The 20892-nt window shown below is 36.4% G+C and overlaps 1 protein-coding gene across 3 annotated transcripts in view; it reads right to left on the bottom strand.

Moving 5' to 3' along the window:
• Eip93F (Ecdysone-induced protein 93F) overlaps window positions 1-20892 on the bottom strand; it is a 287440-nt gene that overhangs the window by 182615 nt on the left and 83933 nt on the right. For all 3 annotated transcript variants that reach the window (XM_073077914.1, XM_073077923.1, XM_073077930.1), the window contains exon 2: window positions 18988-19099. In XM_073077914.1, coding sequence (XP_072934015.1) covers window positions 18988-19081 — 94 coding nt within the window. In that variant the 5' untranslated portion in view covers window positions 19082-19099. The remainder of the gene's footprint in view (window positions 1-18987; window positions 19100-20892) is intronic.

The following is a 20892-nucleotide window of genomic DNA, read 5'->3' as shown; positions in this document are numbered from 1 at the left end:
CCTACACGCATTGATAGCCGTTATAATCCTGAAACTACTTAAATAACAACACATTACTGTATAACAAAGTTGTTATTTGAATTGAATTCCAATCTAAATCGTAGAGTAGCTACGATGTCATAGAAATAATACACCAAGCTCAAGACCGTTCGGCCGCGCTATACCGCACACAAGGACAAACTGCAATATCATGCACCCCAGCTGTGCCTGTGTGAGTGCCCGCGCTTGTATGAACCTGAACCTTGCTTTTCAGTTACTTACTTATCATTTGCCTCGTAATAACTAAACTACTCCTTAATTTATTACAAACAACACTACAACTAACTTTAGAGTAACATATAACTCGAAATCACCTTAAAACAATTTTTAAAACTCGAAAATAGAACGCCATTTTTCCGCTGTGTGCAAGTAAATTCGAGTAGTAGTGTGCGTTTTTTTTATCGTTTTTTTCTCGGCGTGTGGGTGCGTTCAATTGTGTACTCATTGTCGCTGTGTCTGTGTGCGTTGTGTGGTGGTGTGCAAAGTTCTTGTAAGAAATGGTTCGGTGAAAAATTTTGTTGGTATTCGTATAGATGGCGCTGTTGGGATGCAAATCGTTCTATCAAAAATTATTACGGGCGGCTTAGTTCTGACGCGTCGTGTACTGAAGCTTAGAGCTGCTTAGTTTTCAGTGTTCTAAAGATAAGATAAGTAGCTGGAATTAGAAATGGATTTTATTGGTTTTAGTTATTGTTGTTGTAGGTTGTTTAAATTAAGTGGTTTATTCTAATAAAGAGGGCACAGTTCGATTGGTTTCATTTTTAGTTAAACCGAACAATTTAATATTAAGACTAAAAGTAAAACTTTAGTAATCTTACTTTTAGTAATTAAGGAACTATTTTAAGTAACTTTTGGCAAATAGTAAGTAAAGAAATCCAGTCAATATAAATGAGAAAATACTAAATGTAGAGTTACGTAATACATGTAGAGTCAAATAGTTTTATTGCAATAACGTACAATTACTTATATAGAGTTTTATTTTGATATTCAATAGCCTAAAAGTATATAGTTTTCATAATGGTAGCGCTACTAAAACTTTTAAATAAGTAAGAGGTAGAGTTGTTTATTTGAGAATCAAATAGCTGTATTTTAACAGCCTACAAGTATATAGAGTTTTACTTTGATAGTGATTATTTAAGTGGCATACAGGCATAAAGTTCTAGGCTCGATTCTGGCTGAAACAATGGATAAGTAAAAACTTAAAAAAGAGGTGTTATGTGGATAGTTGTAGAGTTAAGTATTTTCGTATAAGAGTTGAATTTTAATAGCCTAAAAATATAAATTTTTATTTTTGAAGACATGAGTGGCATTATACTGATCTATACCACAGAAGATCTAGATTCGATTCTGTGTGAAAAAAATAACTTATTACGAGAAATAAACATCTATGTTATGGGACTACGTTACGACAGATGAAAATACGAGTGGGTTAATATATATTATATAGGAATACTTGATTGTCTGTCACGGTATGCGTCTGACACGCTCTATGTCTGTGTAAATTTACCCTAACGCTAAAGTCCTAAAAATTGGTTGACAAAAGAGGGAAAATTATTCTTAACCTATTTATAAAAACATTTAAAGCTTCAAAACAAAGTTACAGAGACTTTAAAGCTCGCACAAAGTTAATTGTGAGCTTTTCGTGTGTTATTTGGAAAGTTTTAGGCGGTAATGGGTTAAAATTGAATTTTAGCACCCAGGTCACTTTTATTTTGGTTTTTAGTTCCGTTTCCGTGGATCCGTAATAAACTAATTATGGAATAATCCTTATAAGGATTTTAGTATTTTTGCCTTAGTATTAAGAATATGGTAGTTCGGATGGACTAAAGTACTACCGATACACCTATTTGTTGTGTGTAGGAGTTTTGTCTTTCTGTGTGAGAGTTTTTTTTTATAATATAGGAGTAGCAGACAAGCATGCAGTCCACCTGATGGTAAGTGGCTACTGCCGCCCATGGACATCTGTAATCAACCCCAGACAGGATAACATATTCCTACCTGAAGTCGGCCACAGATTCGCTGCTACCTCTGAGGACTAAGCTGGAATGCCTCCGAAAAGTATGTCTCCCTTACCACACCCTTCAAAACGGAATACAGTAGCGCCTAACACTGCTGTTATAAGGCAGAAATAGGTGCGGCGGTGGTGCCGCCGGAGTCGAACCGCAAAGCGTTCTACCACCTTCAAAGTGTGGAAGCCAGCTGATTTAGGTACTTGAGCCGACCATTAGTTCTCAGGAGTGGTAATGCATCTGTGATCAGTTTTTGGAACCTGTTTTATATGGAGTTGGTGACTACACGGTATCAGGTGGACTACACGGAAGTTGTAATCTAAATATATATAACTCAAAGGTGACTGACTGACATAGTGATCTATCAACGCACAGCCCAAACCACTGGACGGGTCGGGCTGAAATTTGGCAAGCAGGTAGATGTTATGACGTAGGCATCCGCTAAGAAAGGATTTTGATCAATTCTACCCCCAAGGGGACAAAATAGGGGATGAAAAAAAAGCTCGTTAATAATATGTGGTAAGGGAGGCGTTCTAACTTAATGCTCTGCTAATATATTTATAACAGACCTCAGATAGGACATTAATTCAGTTAAGGGTTAAGCAGTGTATCGCTAGACTATTGCCTACTAGCCTAAAACTTCTCATTCGGATTGGAGACTCGTGTCGAGCAGTGGAACAATAAAGGGTTGATGATGATGATGTACGTAGGCAGGGATTGTTTAATAGTTCTCAAAGATGTTTCAAGTCTACTAATTTGCACTTGGCTAGCGCTAGACTATAGCCTTAAGCCTCTCTCAATCTGAAAGAAGATATGCCCAACAGTGGGACGATAATGGGCTGATGATGATGATGATTTTTGATTTGATTTGAGCTATTTATCAGTTGGACTGCATGCTCGTTTGTTATAACAATATTATACGTGTCCATACACGTGGTCTTAAAGGTTCTACACAAATATTGGTTTGTCTAAGCTGTAGTGGCGATGTGATAATTTTAACACTTAGCCAAGTGCAAATGTTTGCACAAACACTTGTAATTAGGAGTTGAACTGGCAAGTTGTTTAGTTTTTTTCTTTTAAAGTAACTAACGAATATGCTGTCCACACATTTTATTTAGGACTAGCTGACCCGGCAAACTTTGTACCGCCTCAAAATCTATTTTTCAAATATATTTCATATAAAATATAGCCTATGTTACTCGTGGATAATGTAGCTTTCGAATGGTGAAAGAATTTTTAAAATCGGTTCAGTAGCCTTTGAGCTTATTCATTACAATCAAACAAAAAACAAAGTTTTCCTCTTTATAATATTAGTATAGATTTAAACAAGTCAAGTTGCAGTCCACCTGATGGTAAGGCACTGCCGCCACTGGACATCTGTAACCAAGTCCACATAGAACAGGTTTTAGATGAAGTCGATGACAGATGCGTTGCCACTGAAGACTAAGATGAAGATGGTCGCCTCATATGTAAGTCAGGACACCCACACCCCGTGTCCCCGTAGTTCCGGGATCAGAATAGGGCTACGGTATCCTCTGCTTGTCGTAAGAGGCGACTAAAAGAGGGCTTTCAGGGTTGCGGACAGCAAGAGCTCTAACCGCCCGGCTAGCGACCCCGGGAAGAACGATGGTATGTGTGACCTCATACCGTCGTACGCTCCACACGGAGTGGCGAGCTTCATAAGCATCTGGACGGAGCCAGACGGGGCCACGTGCCAAGAGGACTCCGGTTGCGTTCCTTTGGAGATCCCGAAGTCCTCTACGCAGCGCTGAGGACGGCCACCGGGGTAAAAGTCCCACATAAAAAGTAAAGGTCCCACATAACCCGTCGTTGCTCCCACGGCGTCGGGTACCTTTTGAAGGTTTCCCCCTCGTCAACAAAAAAAAGGACACCCACACTTTCCACCAAGCGCAAGAATTGCTTCACACTAGAAATAGGTCAAATACTTTGACAAATATATTTCATACATTTATTACCTTATACATGATATGGTAAGGGAGACGTTCATGTTTAAGGCATTCTAACTTAATTCCTTAACATAGATTATGCAAGGTGGCTAGATCTTTCATGGGTAACTGTATTCGCTACTACAATAAAATACTTGGCCACATTTTGAATCTCACAGAAAAAAAGTTCACACATGTCGTTATGTAAAAAAGCGTACTATGAACTAAGTGATTATTTGACTGACAAAACGGTGTGGTTTGAAGTAGTTCCAGCTCCACATGTACCATTAGGTTAAGTTTAACATTGTAAAAAACAATTTTTTAAAAGATGTGTGTTATGGAGTTTCTTTTGCCGCTTCTTCTCCATAACGAAACACCTTGTGGTAGTGGTGGTAGTTGTATTGACATTCAAAAAGTGCTCTGTAAAGAATGTATTTTGAAAAAAAGTTTGATTTGATTTGATTAGTCCTCAAATTTTAGAAATGTTATCTTTTCTGGGGTTAATTACAGATGTCCATGGTCAGCAGTAGCCACTTACCATGAGGATCACTGCATCCTCGTTTGTAACTTCTATGTTATGTAAAAGTTAAATGAAGATATTATTTATAAGATAATAACTTAGTGGCTGGATTCGTATCCTGTACCGAGAACCGATATGGTTCTGCCGTGTTTACCCAACATACCTATGATCATATGACCCAATAAAGTCAAACGAAATGATAAATCTAATAAGTTAGGTACTTACAAAGTAGATAAATATGATTACTTTAGACGATTTAAGCTGTAGGTCAATTATGAATAGATTAGGATCATGGGGTCACAGATAAAACAGCGAATTTTCCATCATACTGATAGGTAATAATTTTAACAGCTGACTAGATTTAAATCGCGACTTCGTTCGTATTAAAATCAATGTTTTTTACAAGTTTAGTAAAAATATCAGCCATATCCGAGTCTGGATTCTCTGTCAAAGGTACACTTGTGTTTTTTTTTAATATTTCTGTACTGAGTAAATGAGCATTGAGCATTTTTTTTTTATAATATAAGAGTAGCAGACGAGCATGCAGTCCACCTGATGGTAAGTGGCTACTGCCGCCCATGGACATCTGTAATAAACCCCAGATAGGATTAGATCAGCCACAGATGCGCCGCTACCCCTGAGGACTAAGCTGGAACGCCTCGGAAAAGTCTGTCTCCCTTACCACACCCTTCAAACCGGAACACAGCAGCGCCTAACACTGCAGTTATTAGGTAGAAATAGGTGTGGTGGAGCATGCAGTCCTCCTAATGGTGACTGGCTACAGCCGCTCGTGGTCATCTGTAACCAAGCCCTGATAAGATTATAATCTATCTGTGGTTGACCACAGATATTTGCTACCCCTAAATAAGTAAGTTGGAATGCTTTCGATAATTATGTCGCAACATACCTTCAAATCGTAGTAGTCCTGAAGGGTTAACTCTTATAACCAATCTCAGATAGGTCTCTTATCTTCTTATCAGACGCATTTTGTTACTTCGCTATTATAAAAAAAAAACATAGTAAGTTAGTAAAAGATTATAAAAAGGGTATATCCATTACCCTGTTATTGGTACCTACGGATGACGCGAGCAGAGCCCACGCAATGTAAAGGTCAGATTCAACCCCGGTCGGGTCAAATCCATTTTGTACGGAAAAGCGTTTTAGGTAACCAAAAAAGTTAAAATTGAAGTTGAAAATGAGCATGCAGTTCACCTAACAGGAAGCCACTGTTGATCATGTAATCATGTTGTATTAAGACTAAGTTGGAACGCTTTGTGTATTTTTTTTAAGTTTGTAGTAGGAAATGTGTATGCAGCTCACCTGACGTTAAGTGCTCACTGCGGCCTATGGACATTTGTAATCAACCCCAGATAGGATTAGATATTCCTACCTGAGGTCGGCCACAGACGCGCCGCTAACCCTGAGGACTAAGCTGGAACGCCTTGGAAAAGTTCTCCCTTACCCACACCCTTCAAACCGGCACACAGCAGCGCTTAACACTGCTGTTATGAGGCAGAAATAGGTGTGGCGGTGGTGCCGCCGGAGTCGAACCACAAAAAAGTTATAATTGAAATAGAAACCGAGCTTGCAATTCATCTGACTGGAAGCCACTGTTGATCATGTAATGTAAGAGATGCATTGCTACTTAAGACTAAGTTAGAACGCTCTGTGTGTTTTAAAAATGTGAAATAGTGATCATCATCATCATCATCATCATCAACCCATTACTGTCCCACTGCTGGGCACGGGTCTCCTCTCAGAATGAAAAGGATTAGGCCATAGTCCATCGCGCTGGCCAAGTGCGTATTGGTAGACTTCACATACCTTTAAGATTTTTTTTTGTTTATAAATCTCTCAGGTATGCAGGTTTCCTCACGATGTTTTCCTTCACCGTTTAAGCAAGTGATAATTAATTTCTAATACGCACATAAATTTGAAAATCAGAGGTGCGTGCCTGGGATTTGAACCTCGGACCCCTCGATCGAGAGGCCGTGTTCCTTAACCACTAGGCTATCACTGCTTTTTCAAATAGTGATAGTAAGTGGTAACTGCCTTTCATGGACAGTAACCAACTCTATACAAAATAAAATGTGTAAACAACTTTATATAGAACACGTTCTACCTAAACCTGATCAAAGATCCGTTGCGTTCTGAGGACTAAGATCAGTACTTCATATGTAAGTCAGCCTGTATACCCTTCCACCGAAACGCAAAGATCACGGTGGAAATAGATGTAGAGGTGGTACCTGCCTGGCCGTACCATATGGGCTCTACCATCTTTAAAGTTCCTCCCAGAATGTGAGGCAAGTTATATTTGAGAATTCTAGAATATGAAGTTGTATAGTTTTATGAAGATAATGTTTAGTTTTTGAAAATTAATTTGTTATCTGTGGGTACTTTTTTCTTAATATTTTGTCAAACCTCTTCAAGAGATACACAACTGATTTTAAAAACATTGCCTCAAAAAGACATCTGTGTCAGAATATTCTTATTTTTATTTCGCCCCATTTTCGTCCTGCCACCTGTCAAATTCATTGCGTATTGTACCCTTATCGAGAATCGAAGACGTCACGCCCAGCGTCTAACCACTGAGCCGTAAGGGTTGTCAATAACACCCTAAATATATTTGGAATATATTTTGTTTTATTTGAATGTCTTATTAAAGAAATTTGTTAGGCATTTCAAATCCGAATCGGGTAGATTTTGTAGGTGGTTAAAACCTTAGCCCATTCCGAAGGCACTACCGTCACAACGGTTCTAATAACAGCAGTGTTAAGTGCTGCCAAGTCCTCAGGGGTAGTGACAAATCTGTAGTCGATCTCAGATCTAAACCATAATAATTTATTAGCCTTCATAATATAATATTCATTTTAGTTCAGTTAAAAACATATTTAGTAATCAAGGAATTAATAATTAAAAATTGTTTTTATGATACACTTATCATTTTTTATTTCAATTTACTAAAATAGGGCAACTAAAATTATCCTTTAAAACAAATTTTAATTACATCCACATTTTGACAGTTCAACCAATCTAACCACAGATCAATAATAACCCACCAAAGTTGTATTTTGATGGCAATCAGATGACATAGTAATTACGCGGTCGGATCCCACACTATAATGGTTTGGTGACTAAATCAGGGACGTTATTTGACCGGCTGACCTACTAACTGACCGAATTGTGTACCTACTAGCCTGTTGAATCTGAAATTCAGGCTTTGTTACATAGAATTTACTTAAAACTTTGTGGGTATATGGACATAAAGACTGATGTAACTAATAAACATTATATGTATAGTCATCGCCAAACTGCTAGTCTGCCTTGAAGTTGTTGCGAGCAGATGTAGTCATACAATTTGCTATGGCGACGCGATTCATTTCTATATTCAGAGCGGACTAGCAGTTTTACGCGGACTATACCTGTGTTTTTCTGCGTTTTAATAGTGGTTAGAGTTGCTGTGTTAAAGAGCATACACTTTTGGACAACATATATTTCATGTGTAGAAATGGTGGTAGAATTTGTGGTTCGACTCAGGAGGGTCCTCTACTACCACCTATTTCCACCTAAAAACATCAAGTGTCAAGCAGTGATGCATTGCGCTTTCACGGGAGTGGTAAAGGAGACTTATCTGAGGGACGACCCGCGTGGCGGACCGGTGACCATGCCGGTCTGACGCGCAGAGGGTCCCGGGTTCGATCCCCGGCCAGACAGATTTCTAAATTATGAATTTAGATTTCTTTTTCTGGGTCTGGGTGTTTGTGTATTTGTCTCTGTGTGTGTCCATAGCACCCACGATACAGGGAATCCTAGTGTGGGGCCGTGAGTGTAGAAAGCGTTATTTATTTATTTATTCCACTTTAGTCCTCAGGGGTAGTTACGCATGGCTGATCTGGGGAAGGAGTCTAATCATATCAGGGGTTAATTACAGATGACACATAGCTATCACTAAATGGGAGACCAATCAGATGGCATAGTTATTACGCGGTCGGATCCCAGACTATAATGGTTTGGTGACTAAATCAGGGACGTTATTTGACCGGCTGACCTACTAACTGGATGGCCGAATTGCGTATCTACTAGCCTGTTGAATTAGAATCTGAAATTCAGGCTTTGTTACATAGAATTTACTTAAAACTTTGTGGGATTATGAATAAACAGACAGTATTTTTAACTGTGTATATTATGATTGATAGTAGAACCTTTTGTGTTTCGACTCCGAAGGCACCGCCATAATTATTTTTACCTTTTTTTTTTCTCGAGGGGGAAACCTTCATAAGGTACCCGACGACGTGGGAGCGACGCCGGGTTATGTGGGATTTTTACCGCACTAAAACCCCCCCGGTGGCCGTCCTCAACCCTCAACAAACTCCCAACGAAACTCAACCGGAGCCCTCCAAGCGCGATGCCCTACGGGCTCTACCCTGGGGGAGAAGTTTTCGCTCCTCCCACACCATATAGTGTTTACGACGGTATGCGACCACACATACCGCCGTCTTTCCCGGGGTCGCTTGCTGGACGGTTCGAGCTCCCACTCTTGCCGCCCGCAACCCCGGAAGCCCCCTTTTAGTCACCTCTTACGACAGGCAGGGGATACCGTAGCCCTATTCTAGTCATGGAACTACAGGGACAATAATTATTTTTATCTATTGATAGCAGTGTTAAGCGGTGTTCTGGCTTGAAGAGAGTGGTAAGGGGCGCATACTTATCCGAGGCGTTCTAATTTAGTCTTCAGGGGTACTTACACAATTATAGCCGATCTAGGGAAGGACTCTGATGTTTCTAGATTTAATTACAGATAATCCACTGACCTATATGGTATGTGCCTATGACTTGTGAAAATTGTAATTTGGTTCCCATTTAATTGTTTGGTGACTAAATCAGGGATGGTCAGGTGACCGGCTGACCTACTAACTGCCCGAATTGTGTATCTACTAGCCTGTTGAATCTGAAATTCAGGCTTTGTTACCTACAAGTCCGGTATAACTAATAAACAATGTATGTATGTTTATTTGATTTATTTCTACACTTTAATATAGAGATAGGCGTTGCGATTTTTTGGTATAAAGAGAATGGACATTTGCACAGCTCGTTTTTAAGAGCTGCAATGGTGGCAGAACAGAACCCTTGGAGATTCGATTTCGGTAGCATCACCACCTATTTCTGATAGTCTAATTTATAATCAAATTCAGCTCCTTTAAGGAAAGCTTGGACTAGCTTTCTAAATTAGTTTTCAGTAGCGTCCTACATCCGACTTTAAGACTCCTATTCGGGGTTACAAACCTCCATACGGAAGCGACTTAGCAACAGAGCGACAACCCATTACTTTCCCACTGCTGGGCACGGGTCTCCTCTCGGAATGAGAGTGAATAGGCCATGATCCCCTGCGCTCACCAAGTATTATTGATAGTCTTCACACTTTGAGAACTTTTTTGTTACTTCACTTAGATCCATGATATTATTGTAGCTCTACCAGAGAAGAAAATAAAACCCTTCTGCTTTTTGTTTTAGTATAAACCCTTAAGTTTTAAAACACTAATTTCCTAAATTGCCCTAATATCTAATTGATGTCAATTAAAGAAATTGCTACTCCTGAGAACTAAATTTAAACGAAATAATATATTAAGAATAGTGTTATTAAATTTAAGTCTTAACTCTACATAGAAATAGAATAGAATATTCTCTATTTGCTACAATAAGGAAAACATTGGTATGAAATAAGTTTACAATGTCCTCTTATTTTTCTAATTATTCAGCATTATTCACCATTTCTATAATCAGGTGTAAAAAATGAAACCTGCTTTTTTAACTTAACATACGTCTTCAAATGATTTATTTCCTTTGAGATACCTAACTATTAATAATTTTATTCATAACAGTGACCATTTCATTTAATCAATAGTTTTATACTTAAGTTAACTTCTTAAATAACTTAAGTATAAAGTTTTATTATAATATGTCTCTATGCGAATAAATTCTTCAAACAAAACCCTTATACGATGAAGTACTAAAAATGGAAACCGAACACAAATAAGCCTAATCTTTTTATCTATGCTCAGAGGGCAACGACTCCCTCCGTAGGTATGTCTGGGTTGCTACTGCGGACCGAATTTAATTATTACTTGTCGATACCCACCCAAATCCAGACAGGATCGCTAAACGGTTAGTTAAAATAATTATTGAATGTTTCGAAAGAAATTGTAAAGAAATATGCACACATAGAAGAAATTGTCAAATGTGTGTCTAGAACACATTATAAGGAAATTGTTACAGTTATTAAAAACTGTTAAATGTGTGTAATTTGAAAGAAAGAAAGAAAGAAACCATTTATTTTACATGCTATACAAGTTACAACATACAAAAGAAAATAATAACAATGGAAGGGATACAATAAAAATAATAACAAATAAAATAACACGTGACGTAAACGATACAGTATAGCAGCAAAAATGGTCGCACTCAGTCTCTGCCGATGCCTGTGAGAAATAACAGACTCCGGCGACTGGTTTTCAGTGCGGCCCTGTACGTCGTGCAACTCTGACCAATGATGCCACACCAATTACACTATACTAAATGTATTATCTACAGTAAATAACTGAAAAACAAAAGTAAATAACAGAAAAACGAGAAAGACGTATGCGTAATACCTCGTGTATACCTACAAATATACCTAAATAACATGAAGTGTTACTAAACTTAGTAATATAAAATAAAATAAAATTTAAATTTCTATAATGCATGATAAATGAGGTAGTGGTTAAAACAATTATGTTCTAACCGTGAAGGAAAAGGTTAGGATACCTTCTTCAGTTTAGTGTAAAAAGTTCTCGTATGCAAACATTAAGTTATCATTAGCCAATGAGGTAGTGTTAAAATAATCATGTAATGTTTTAACGGTGAAGGAAAATATGAGGAAACTTCTTGAAATATTTTTAAAAAAGCTCTCGAAAGTGCGAAGGAATGTACTTGGCCAGCGTGATAGACTATGGCCTAAGCCCTTTGCATTTGCCTATTTGGCTAACTCAATGAGCAACTGTAAGTATTATATAAAATATCGAAAATAATGTAAGTAAGGAACCTCCAAGAATACAGCAAACTAAACTACTGTTAAATCAGCCAAAATTACAGGTTTAGTACGAATTAACTATAATTAGTTTTTACTTCATTAGGTACTTAAATTCATACTGTTGTCATTAAAAGGTAGAGCTGTTCATGATTTTTTGGTTTCGTTATAGATTTTGTTATATATAAATTGATGTGTAATAGAAATGGGCATGCGGTCCACTTGGTAAGTAGCCTATGCTGCCTATAGACATCTGGCATCAATCCCATATAATATTTGAAGTCTTTCCACAGGTCGGCTCCAGATACCCCTGAAAACTAAGTTAATAGGCCTAATTTCCTCTCCCTTACTATGACGCACTAAGCTAAAAGGCTTAGCATTCTTTCCCTTGCTATACCCTTCAAACCAGAACACAGCAGCGCTTAATACCGCTGTTCTGCTGCAGCGATAGTGCTTCCGGAGTCACACCAATTCTTCTATCACCTTCAACTGATCCAACTGCACAGTTGTAGACTTATAAGGGTTTACCGTAAATTACAAATCTCACCGAGAATCTTACAGAGTTTCAGAAATCTTTCCAAGGCTACCTATGTAATTTCGAAATTATCCGAATAAATGTTTCTTTCTTTCTTTCTTTCTTTCTAATTTTTTAACGCTCGTAATCTTACCTATTACGGGTAATACAAGAGTAAAAGAAAAATCTGATATTCCTACCCGATTCACTTCTGAACAATGAAGAATATGCCCGTGTGACATCTCAGGCTTATCAGGCTATATGCCTATAGTAGCCAATCCTTAAAATGCTTTTGATCAACGTGTTATAAGTGTCCCATTGGTCCACTGGAATTTAGGTCAGTAGGCAGATAAGTTTATGGGTAAGTAAACCAAAAGTTCTGGGTCTAAAACCCTGGGTCCATAAAAAAACCTTTATATTAAGTAATACTAGTTTTTAGAGACAAAAGTTAAGTATACATGCGTTATTAAGCACAAACTTTTGGTTTTCATTTCCGGGTGTCGGAAGCTTTAGGCCTAAAGCTTTCCGTTAATACGAAACTATTACGTTTAAAGCTTAAGTTTTTTAGGAAGATTTTAAGTGGAGCTGGTATGTGACAATATTTAACTAAGTTTAAAGCCACGTTATGTAAATTGAGCATTTTTGATTATAAAGCTAAAGATTTCGGTAAGTTAAGGACCAAATCTTTTAAGTTTACTTTGATTACGTTATCTCGTTGTAGAGTTAGCAAAAAAGTGAAAAAAAATTATATCCGGATTAAGAATTACGAAAATCGAACGCCGCTGAATCTAGAACAAAAACCCTCTATAGACGACGCCATGACACTTTTTTTGTCGCCGACCTAAGATGGCGTATGACATCGGATGCCTTCTAAAACAAAAGAAGCAGGCCCCACCCACTTACGCATAAAAAAAAAACGAAAAAAATCGCAAAGAGCAACAACGAGTCAAATTAAAATGTGGCGCTTAAGCAAAACGGCACTTTCAAAGGGAACAAACGAAAATTTACGCCGAATTTTTACGAATTTTTTCCCGGGAACAGTACAACGTAATCCCGCTAAGCGGCATGCAAACTATAACAGTGGCACATTTACCCGGGATCGCATCAGACGCCCACTTGTTGAACAGCCAACTTCTGCGACGAGAAACTTCGGAATTCACTCGAAAATTATCTTACTTCCGAATTTCGACACTAATCTAAGCACCTTTTAAACACGCAATAAACACTTTAAACATTAATCTAATTCCACTACTTAAATACAAGCGCATCTATCGGAACTTTTACAGGAACTCGGCAAAGTTAACAAAAAACAAAAACTGTATATTTGGCTACGTAAATACAAAATATTGTAGAACAATCAATCGCACATCACTACCGTCTTAAACAGTTCGAGGCACTTCGCGAGCACTTGCAAGAAAACGTCGTATAGATAGATTATGTAGTATTTTAGGGTTAGAATTTTTTGTACGCGCGTCACGGGTTATTTGTTGGGTTATTGAGTTATATTGTTGTAGTGGCGTTTGGAGGGTTGATTTATTTTATTTGGTGATAACGGAGAGATCTTGCATCAGTGCACGCGGCCGGCTTGCAACAGGTTGTTTGGTGAGCGCCCGCCGGCGCATGCGTGCGGTGCCATGCAGTTCGCCACAATGGCAATACTTTTTAATGTAATTTAACTTTATGGAAATTCGGTCCGTATCTGTATTGTAAACCCAATTTCGTTTTTGCAACTGTGTAATAAATTGTAGGTTGCATTGTAGGGTGTTTCCGTTCAATGACATGTTGTTACGTAATTGTTGTTTACGTGATATATAGATAACAACACAATTATAGTTAATTGTTATGCGGATTTATCCTTTGAAAATGTACACAAAAGTTCAGTCCAAAAAATATTGTATTGTTATTAAAAAGGACGACTAATATAATATAAATCCTATTACACATTGGACATTACATTGTTATTTTCAGAAAATGGTCTCTATTTATTTATTTACACTTTGTAGTTCGAATGTGGCAGCACCGTCGCTATAAGCAACCATGTGACTTACATATAAGCCAATCTCTATCCTCAGGAGTGGCAACACATTGGTGACCCGTGTCAGATAAGACCCTTATTCCATGTAGAGTTGATCCATACGCAGTAGTGACTTATCATCAGATGGAATACATCGTTTGCTGCTTACCATTATAAATAAATACCAATTGATAGATTTTACATAACACTTACATATAAGCGCTTCCTTACACATATTTCTTCATTATATTTGAAGTAGGTATTAAAACAAGAGCCGTACGGCTTGATCCAATTACACTTAAGTCTATGTAAAAAAACCTTGTATATACACGTGTAACACATAATCTCATGAAGTTACGAATTGAATGCTTCAGTAGTTAGGAATCGTGGAATAGACATTTCACTTTATATTAAACCTAACCTAAGCAGGAAGAGAATTTACGTGAGATCCCTGAGGACTAAGTTGGAATGCCTTATCTCTCCCTTCAAACCAGAACACATTAGCACTTAAAACTGCTGTTATAAGAATGGTTGTGGCACTGTAGTCGAATTTTTCTACCTTCTTCAGGTCTTCAATTGTTCGGTTTAAGCCTAACCGGAATCTAGTGCTTTGCTAATACATACCACACATCACACTTAAGAAAAAGATACCCAAAAAAAAAAAATGCACGCAAAAAATATTTAACTTCCTGAAGCAATTTAATTCAAAATAATCTGACGCCACTGTGGAACGCCCGCTGCTTTCGGCCTCCATACCCACGTATAGAATTAGGTGCAAGCGATCCAGCCTTTATCTAGCCCAATTGTATATCTCAGACGAACTGAGGGAATCTTAGACGAGTAGCGTCTTGGTCGAGTTAGAACTATCTAATTTGGACTGTCTTAGCTAAATTGGGACTATCTTAGCCGCAAATCGAGTTGATTAGTCGAATATTAGTCGAACTGCAAGTATCTTAGACGAATGGCGATAATCTTAGTCGAATTACGAGGGTTTTAGTCGAATAACTAGTATCTCAGGTTACTATTCATTTAGTCAATTCTTACACGTCTTAGCCAAATTACGCATGTCTTAGTCGAATTAGGACTGTCTTAGTCGAATTAAGACTGTCTTAGTCGAGTTAGTACTGTCTTAGTTGAATTAGGGGTATTAGTGGAATTGTGTATGTGCTGAATGGCGATGATTACAGTCGAATTAAGAGGTTATTAGTCGAATACCTAGTATCTCAGGTTACTATTCATTTACTAAATTCACACAGGTCTTAGCCAAATTACGCAGGTCTTAGTCGAATTAGGATTGTCTTAGTCAAATTAGTACTGTCTTAGTTGAATTAGGGGTCTTAGTGGAAATGTGTATGTGCTGAATGGCGATGATTACAGTCGAATTAAGAGGTTATTAGTCGAATACCTAGTATCTCAGGTTACTATTCATTTACTAAATTCACACAGGTCTTAGCCAAATTACGCAGGTCTTAGTCGAATTAGGATTGTCTTAGTCAAATTAGTACTGTCTTAGTTGAATTAGGGGTCTTAGTGGAATTGTGTATGTGCTGAATGGCGATGATTACAGTCGAATTAAGAGGTTATTAGTCGAATACCTAGTATCTCAGGTTATGATTCATTTAGTCAATTCATGCACGTCTTAGCCAAATTACGTATGTCTTAGTCGAATAAGTACTGTCTTAGTTGAATTAAGAGGATATTAGTCGAATTAGGAGTGTCTTAGTTCAAATTTACGCTTGATTTCGTCAAACCAGAGTAGTATTTTCCGTGTTACGTATTGTCTTAGTGAAATTATGTAAACGTCTTGTCCAAATTAAGAACGTCTTGACTATATTAAGGATGATGTAACCAACTTACGAGTTGCTCTGTCGATTTACCTTACTTTTACCGAGTTAGGAATATTTTTTCCGAATATGGGTGGGTGTTTTAGTCAAATTTGATTATCTTAATCGAAGTTTTAACTAAATTACAACTGGCTTGGTGAAAATTGCACTAATCATTACTATAATCATTTTTTTTCGTTATTCATTTTTTATAGTAGACTATATCTACTATAAAAAATGAATGTAGAGAATATACAGATTTACACCGATATGTAGTTAACGGGTGTAAATCTGTATATTTATAAAATAGTCTCTGAGTTGTGGATATCAGTACCTAATCTAAAGTAGGACAAAAGTTCTGTCTAAGGTCGATCTAGTTAGTGCGTTGCTACCCTTGACGACTAAATTAAGACGACTCGTACAAGGCACCATCTACAGACATTAAACGTGTCTTTTCAGACAAATATACTTTCTATACAATATTTTGATAGGCACGTGTCTACGCGGGCGTATTACGCAAGATAGAAAATACGTTCACATAATTTTTATAGAACGATATGATTTTGTTTTTCACGGACAGTGTCTGACACGATAGATAGTTATACATCTGTTATTAATATTCAATCTATCCAATGTTTTGTTAACCAAAGATCGACATTGATATGAAATTGGCAATATCTAGTTTGGTGAAATTATCAAACTTCAATCTTTGAAAAAATGGATAGATTGAATATTAGTAACGGATTACATACATACACACATTACATACTAAAAGTTGACAAATTTCAATCTTTGGTAGGTAAAGATGGATTGATTATTAATAATGGACCATAACTTGATCCTTAGTCTCTCAATTATTAATCGTACCCAAACATGCAAAGTATAAGCAAATTTCATACCACTAGTATATCATTAAACTTTCCATAAATACTAACAAGATCACACAACCAACCGTATACACACACACATACGTTACACAAATAAGGTAGAAAGGAGTAAATATTAGCAATGTAACTTTACAGACACAAATTGTGAAACTTACACACCGTTTTTCAACGGCCGGACGAGTTTCAGCGAATTTAATATAGACGTTGTAGGTACGTCAAACAAGTTGCACCAAAATGTGAAACTTCCACAATAAAGATTCATACGTCAAGTCTGCCTTGGTTTAATTGGTTCGGTTTAATTGAAATGCGTCTATATTGCACTAATATGAAGCTTTGAAAGAGTGTTGTATCTACTCTATAGTTATATTGGATTGGTACATTTGGAGTCGATATTGAAATATATGAATGTTTGAAGGAATGTTTTATCTACTCTATAGTTATATAATCCTGGTATTTTAAAATTTACTTTTTAATGTCTCAAACATATATCTTATAAAATAAATAAATAATTGAGGAAATAAATAAAAGCAGGAATAATGGAAGATAATTGAAAAAATTAACGACTCGGTTAAACTTGTAACAAAATATACTAAATTATACCATATTATTTTGTATAAGTGTTAATATTAAAGGAATTAAAGAAAAGAAAGGATGAAAGAAACAAAAAAGAGAAAAAATAAGTCAGCGATCTGAGGATTCTAGTAAAGAACGAAGTTCCTAGAAATAGAACATAGGAATCACATGTACATTCAACGTATACAGTTAAAATATTTTCAAGAACTCGCATTTATGTTTCTTAATAATTGCTCCTTAAGTTAGTGTTACACATAAGTATGTGTGAAATATAGACAGAAGCAAGTGCTTCTGTCTATATTTCACAAATTTTCATTAGATGCAATATTGAGACAATGTAACACACTTTTCATTTAACGAAATTTCCATATTGTGGTTATACAAACGGCCGTGCACGATGCTCGTCTGCGGATATCTAAATACAACACACACACGCGCGCACATATTCACAAACACACGCATTCGTAGAAAGCAGCAGGCATAACGACTTTTATTTATTTAAGTCAAAAACTTTTATAAATTCACTAAAATCCTTTGAATAAATTCAAGTGTATTGGCAAACAGATTTATTCAAAACAGAGGAGAAAGTTGACCTTTCGGCAAATACACGTTTTCAAATGAAATTTCAATTGTAAATGTCCACCCATTTACATGATTATAATATGACAATGTTTTAAAATGTGGGACTAAAACTGTAGAGTAGTTTTAAATGTAAAAATAAATTAAAACTTATTATATAATATTTATATGTATAAATTGATTTTATAAATATAAATATTTTTTTTTATAATATAGGAGTAGCAGACGAGCGTACAGTCCATTTGATGGTAAGTGGCTACTGCCGCCCATGGACATCTGTAAGCAACCCCAGATAGGATTAGATATTCCTACCTGAGGTCGGCCACAGATGCGCCGCTACCCCTGAGGACTAAGCTGGAACGCCTCAGAAAAGACTGTCTCTCTTACCACACCCTTTAAACCGGAACACAGCAGCGCCGAACACTGCTGTTATGAGGCAGAAATAGGTGTGGCGGTGGTGCCGCCGGAGTCGAACCACAAAGGGTTCTACCACCTTCGATTTAATTATTTATTTAAAGTAACAAAGACTCATTTTTGAATTACAATTTAAATTTTAAGTTACATTACAATTTTAAATGTAGAAAACTGCAATGAGAAATATATCTACAGTCTACTCTATTGCTTATCATCTTCAGGATGCTGTTGGAGCTATCCCGGACACGGTACATCAGGGAGCTGCATCTTATATAAGAATTTGTTCTTTAGTTTTTGATAACTGTTGCACACATATACTAAATTAATTGTATATTTTTTTTTGTATTTTAAATATTTACGTTGAAAATGTTGAAATAATAACAACAATAGTATATTTAAAGTAATGTGTTTTTCCATGTATAATATAGTGATTTTTTATTTACTATTAACCTAGGGTTGTCAAACTAAAAAAGTATTATCATTAAAAACGTAATATGTATATTAATTTACAGCAAACGATTTGGGCGTGTAAGTTACAAATTACAAAATTCAGGGCTGTCACAAAAAACTATACACCATATTACAAGTCTCAGGGTTGTCACTCACCGAGAATGTAGACCATGTTTTTGGTCCAGCGCTGCAGTTCCTTCCGTATCGCGCGACGTTCCTGTTGGCAGCGGGCGAACGAGCACTCCGCCATGGCATACGTGCGGCAACCCTGCAGCAAATAACTAAATTTAGTCAACTAAGTTTAGTTTTTGATAGTACTACCTAAACTAAGTTTAGTTCGATAACTAAACAAAAGTTTTTTTCATAAACTAAGGTTAGTCTTTAATAATTTCTAATTAACTAAGATAAGTCTTTTCTTGTTCTTATAAACTAAGTATAGTCAGCCAAAAAAATAAAAACTAAGTTTAGTCGGGGATATTTCTAACTAAACTAGATTTAGTTCAGAAAATTAACAAAATGTTATTAAAAACTAAGTTTAGTCTTTCATAGTTCTTACTAAACTAAGTTAAATATTTCTTATTTTTTTGCTTATAAAATTTAATAGATGCTAATAATGTCCAATATTTATTATTGTAACACATATTTAAACATTAACGTTTAATTAAAACACATTTTATTATGCAACTAAAGAATTTTCGCCAGCAAGACGAAAGATAGGACGATATCTATCAGAAAGTAGGTAATGAAATTTCAACGCTTTTAGTCCAAGCTGCGGAATAGAATTAGTTTTCGAATTGATGATAAATTTATTAGTAGCGTATTTTAAACAAAAATATTTTATTTTTATTTTTAAAAGTACTAACTAAACTAAGTTTTAACCATGGAAATAAAATTTTGTTAAAAACTAAGTTTAGTGTTCAATAGTACTAAATAAACTAACTTTAGTTTTTTTGTTTATCTGGTAGAAACTAGTAATTACTAACATAAAAAATAAATATATTGTAGAGTTAAATAAATTTTACTATGCAACTAAAGAATTTGCAAGCCAGCAAGACGAAAGATAGGACGATATCTATCAGAAAGTAGGTAATGAAATTTCAACGCTTTTAGTCCAAGCTGCGGAATAGAATTAGTTTTCGAATTGATGCGGTTTTTTTAAAAGGAGCTGAATTTAATTTTAAATTTAGTAGTAGCGTATTTTTTATAAAATTGAGGTAGGAAATGAGCATGCAGTCCACCTGATGGTAAGTAGATATTCCTACCGAAGCTCGGGCACAGATGCGCCGCTACCCCTGATTACCAAGCTGGAACGCCTCAGAAAAATATGTATGTATACCATACCAAACCCTTCAAACCGGAACTCAGGAGCGCTTAACACTGTTGTTATGAGACAGAAATAGATGTGGCGGTGATGCCGCCGGAGTCGAACCACAAAGGGTTCTACCACCTTCAATGTATAATATTAATTAGGATATACTTACAGACAAGCGAATCTTACATTTTTATTATACCTATGTATAGTAATTCTTTTCTACCCCCGCAAATAAATTCAAGACGTGATTAAGCGTACTTTTGTAAAAACTGCTTCGCTGAAAACTAAATTTAATCTTGTGCAACCCACGAGAATTTCATTAGCTAGTATTTCCTGATAGCGCTCTATCAAAGTAACCTTCTAGGGTAAGGGTTAAAATAAAACCCTAAGGCTGAAGGTTTATTATTTTTATATTTAACACCCCACGCTATTTTAGATAGTGCCTCTACCATGTCTTTTTTAAATAAAATATCTTAGGAGGAAATATGTTGATTTTATGAAAGGTAGAAACAATATTATAGTTTGATTAGAGAGGTATAGTCCGCGCCAAACTGCTAATCCGCTCTGAAGGTGTTGCGAGCAGGTGTAGTCATACAATTTGCTATGGCAACGCGATTCATTTCTATATTCAGAGCGGACTAGCATAACGCGGACTATACCAATGTCACGTTTTTTTTTGCATTTCGGTGGAATTTGGATGCCGGCTGACTAAAATAAGATTATCTTCGTCTTCAGGAGGCAACGCATGT

This window comes from Epargyreus clarus, unplaced genomic scaffold (assembly GCF_041222505.1).
Source record: "Epargyreus clarus isolate Ecla_fem2 unplaced genomic scaffold, WU_Ecla_fem_2.2 ptg000002l, whole genome shotgun sequence".
Taxonomy (NCBI): Eukaryota; Metazoa; Arthropoda; class Insecta; order Lepidoptera; family Hesperiidae; genus Epargyreus; species Epargyreus clarus.
The sequence above is the reverse complement of the archived record's forward strand: the minus strand, read 5'-3'. Positions and strand labels throughout refer to the sequence as shown.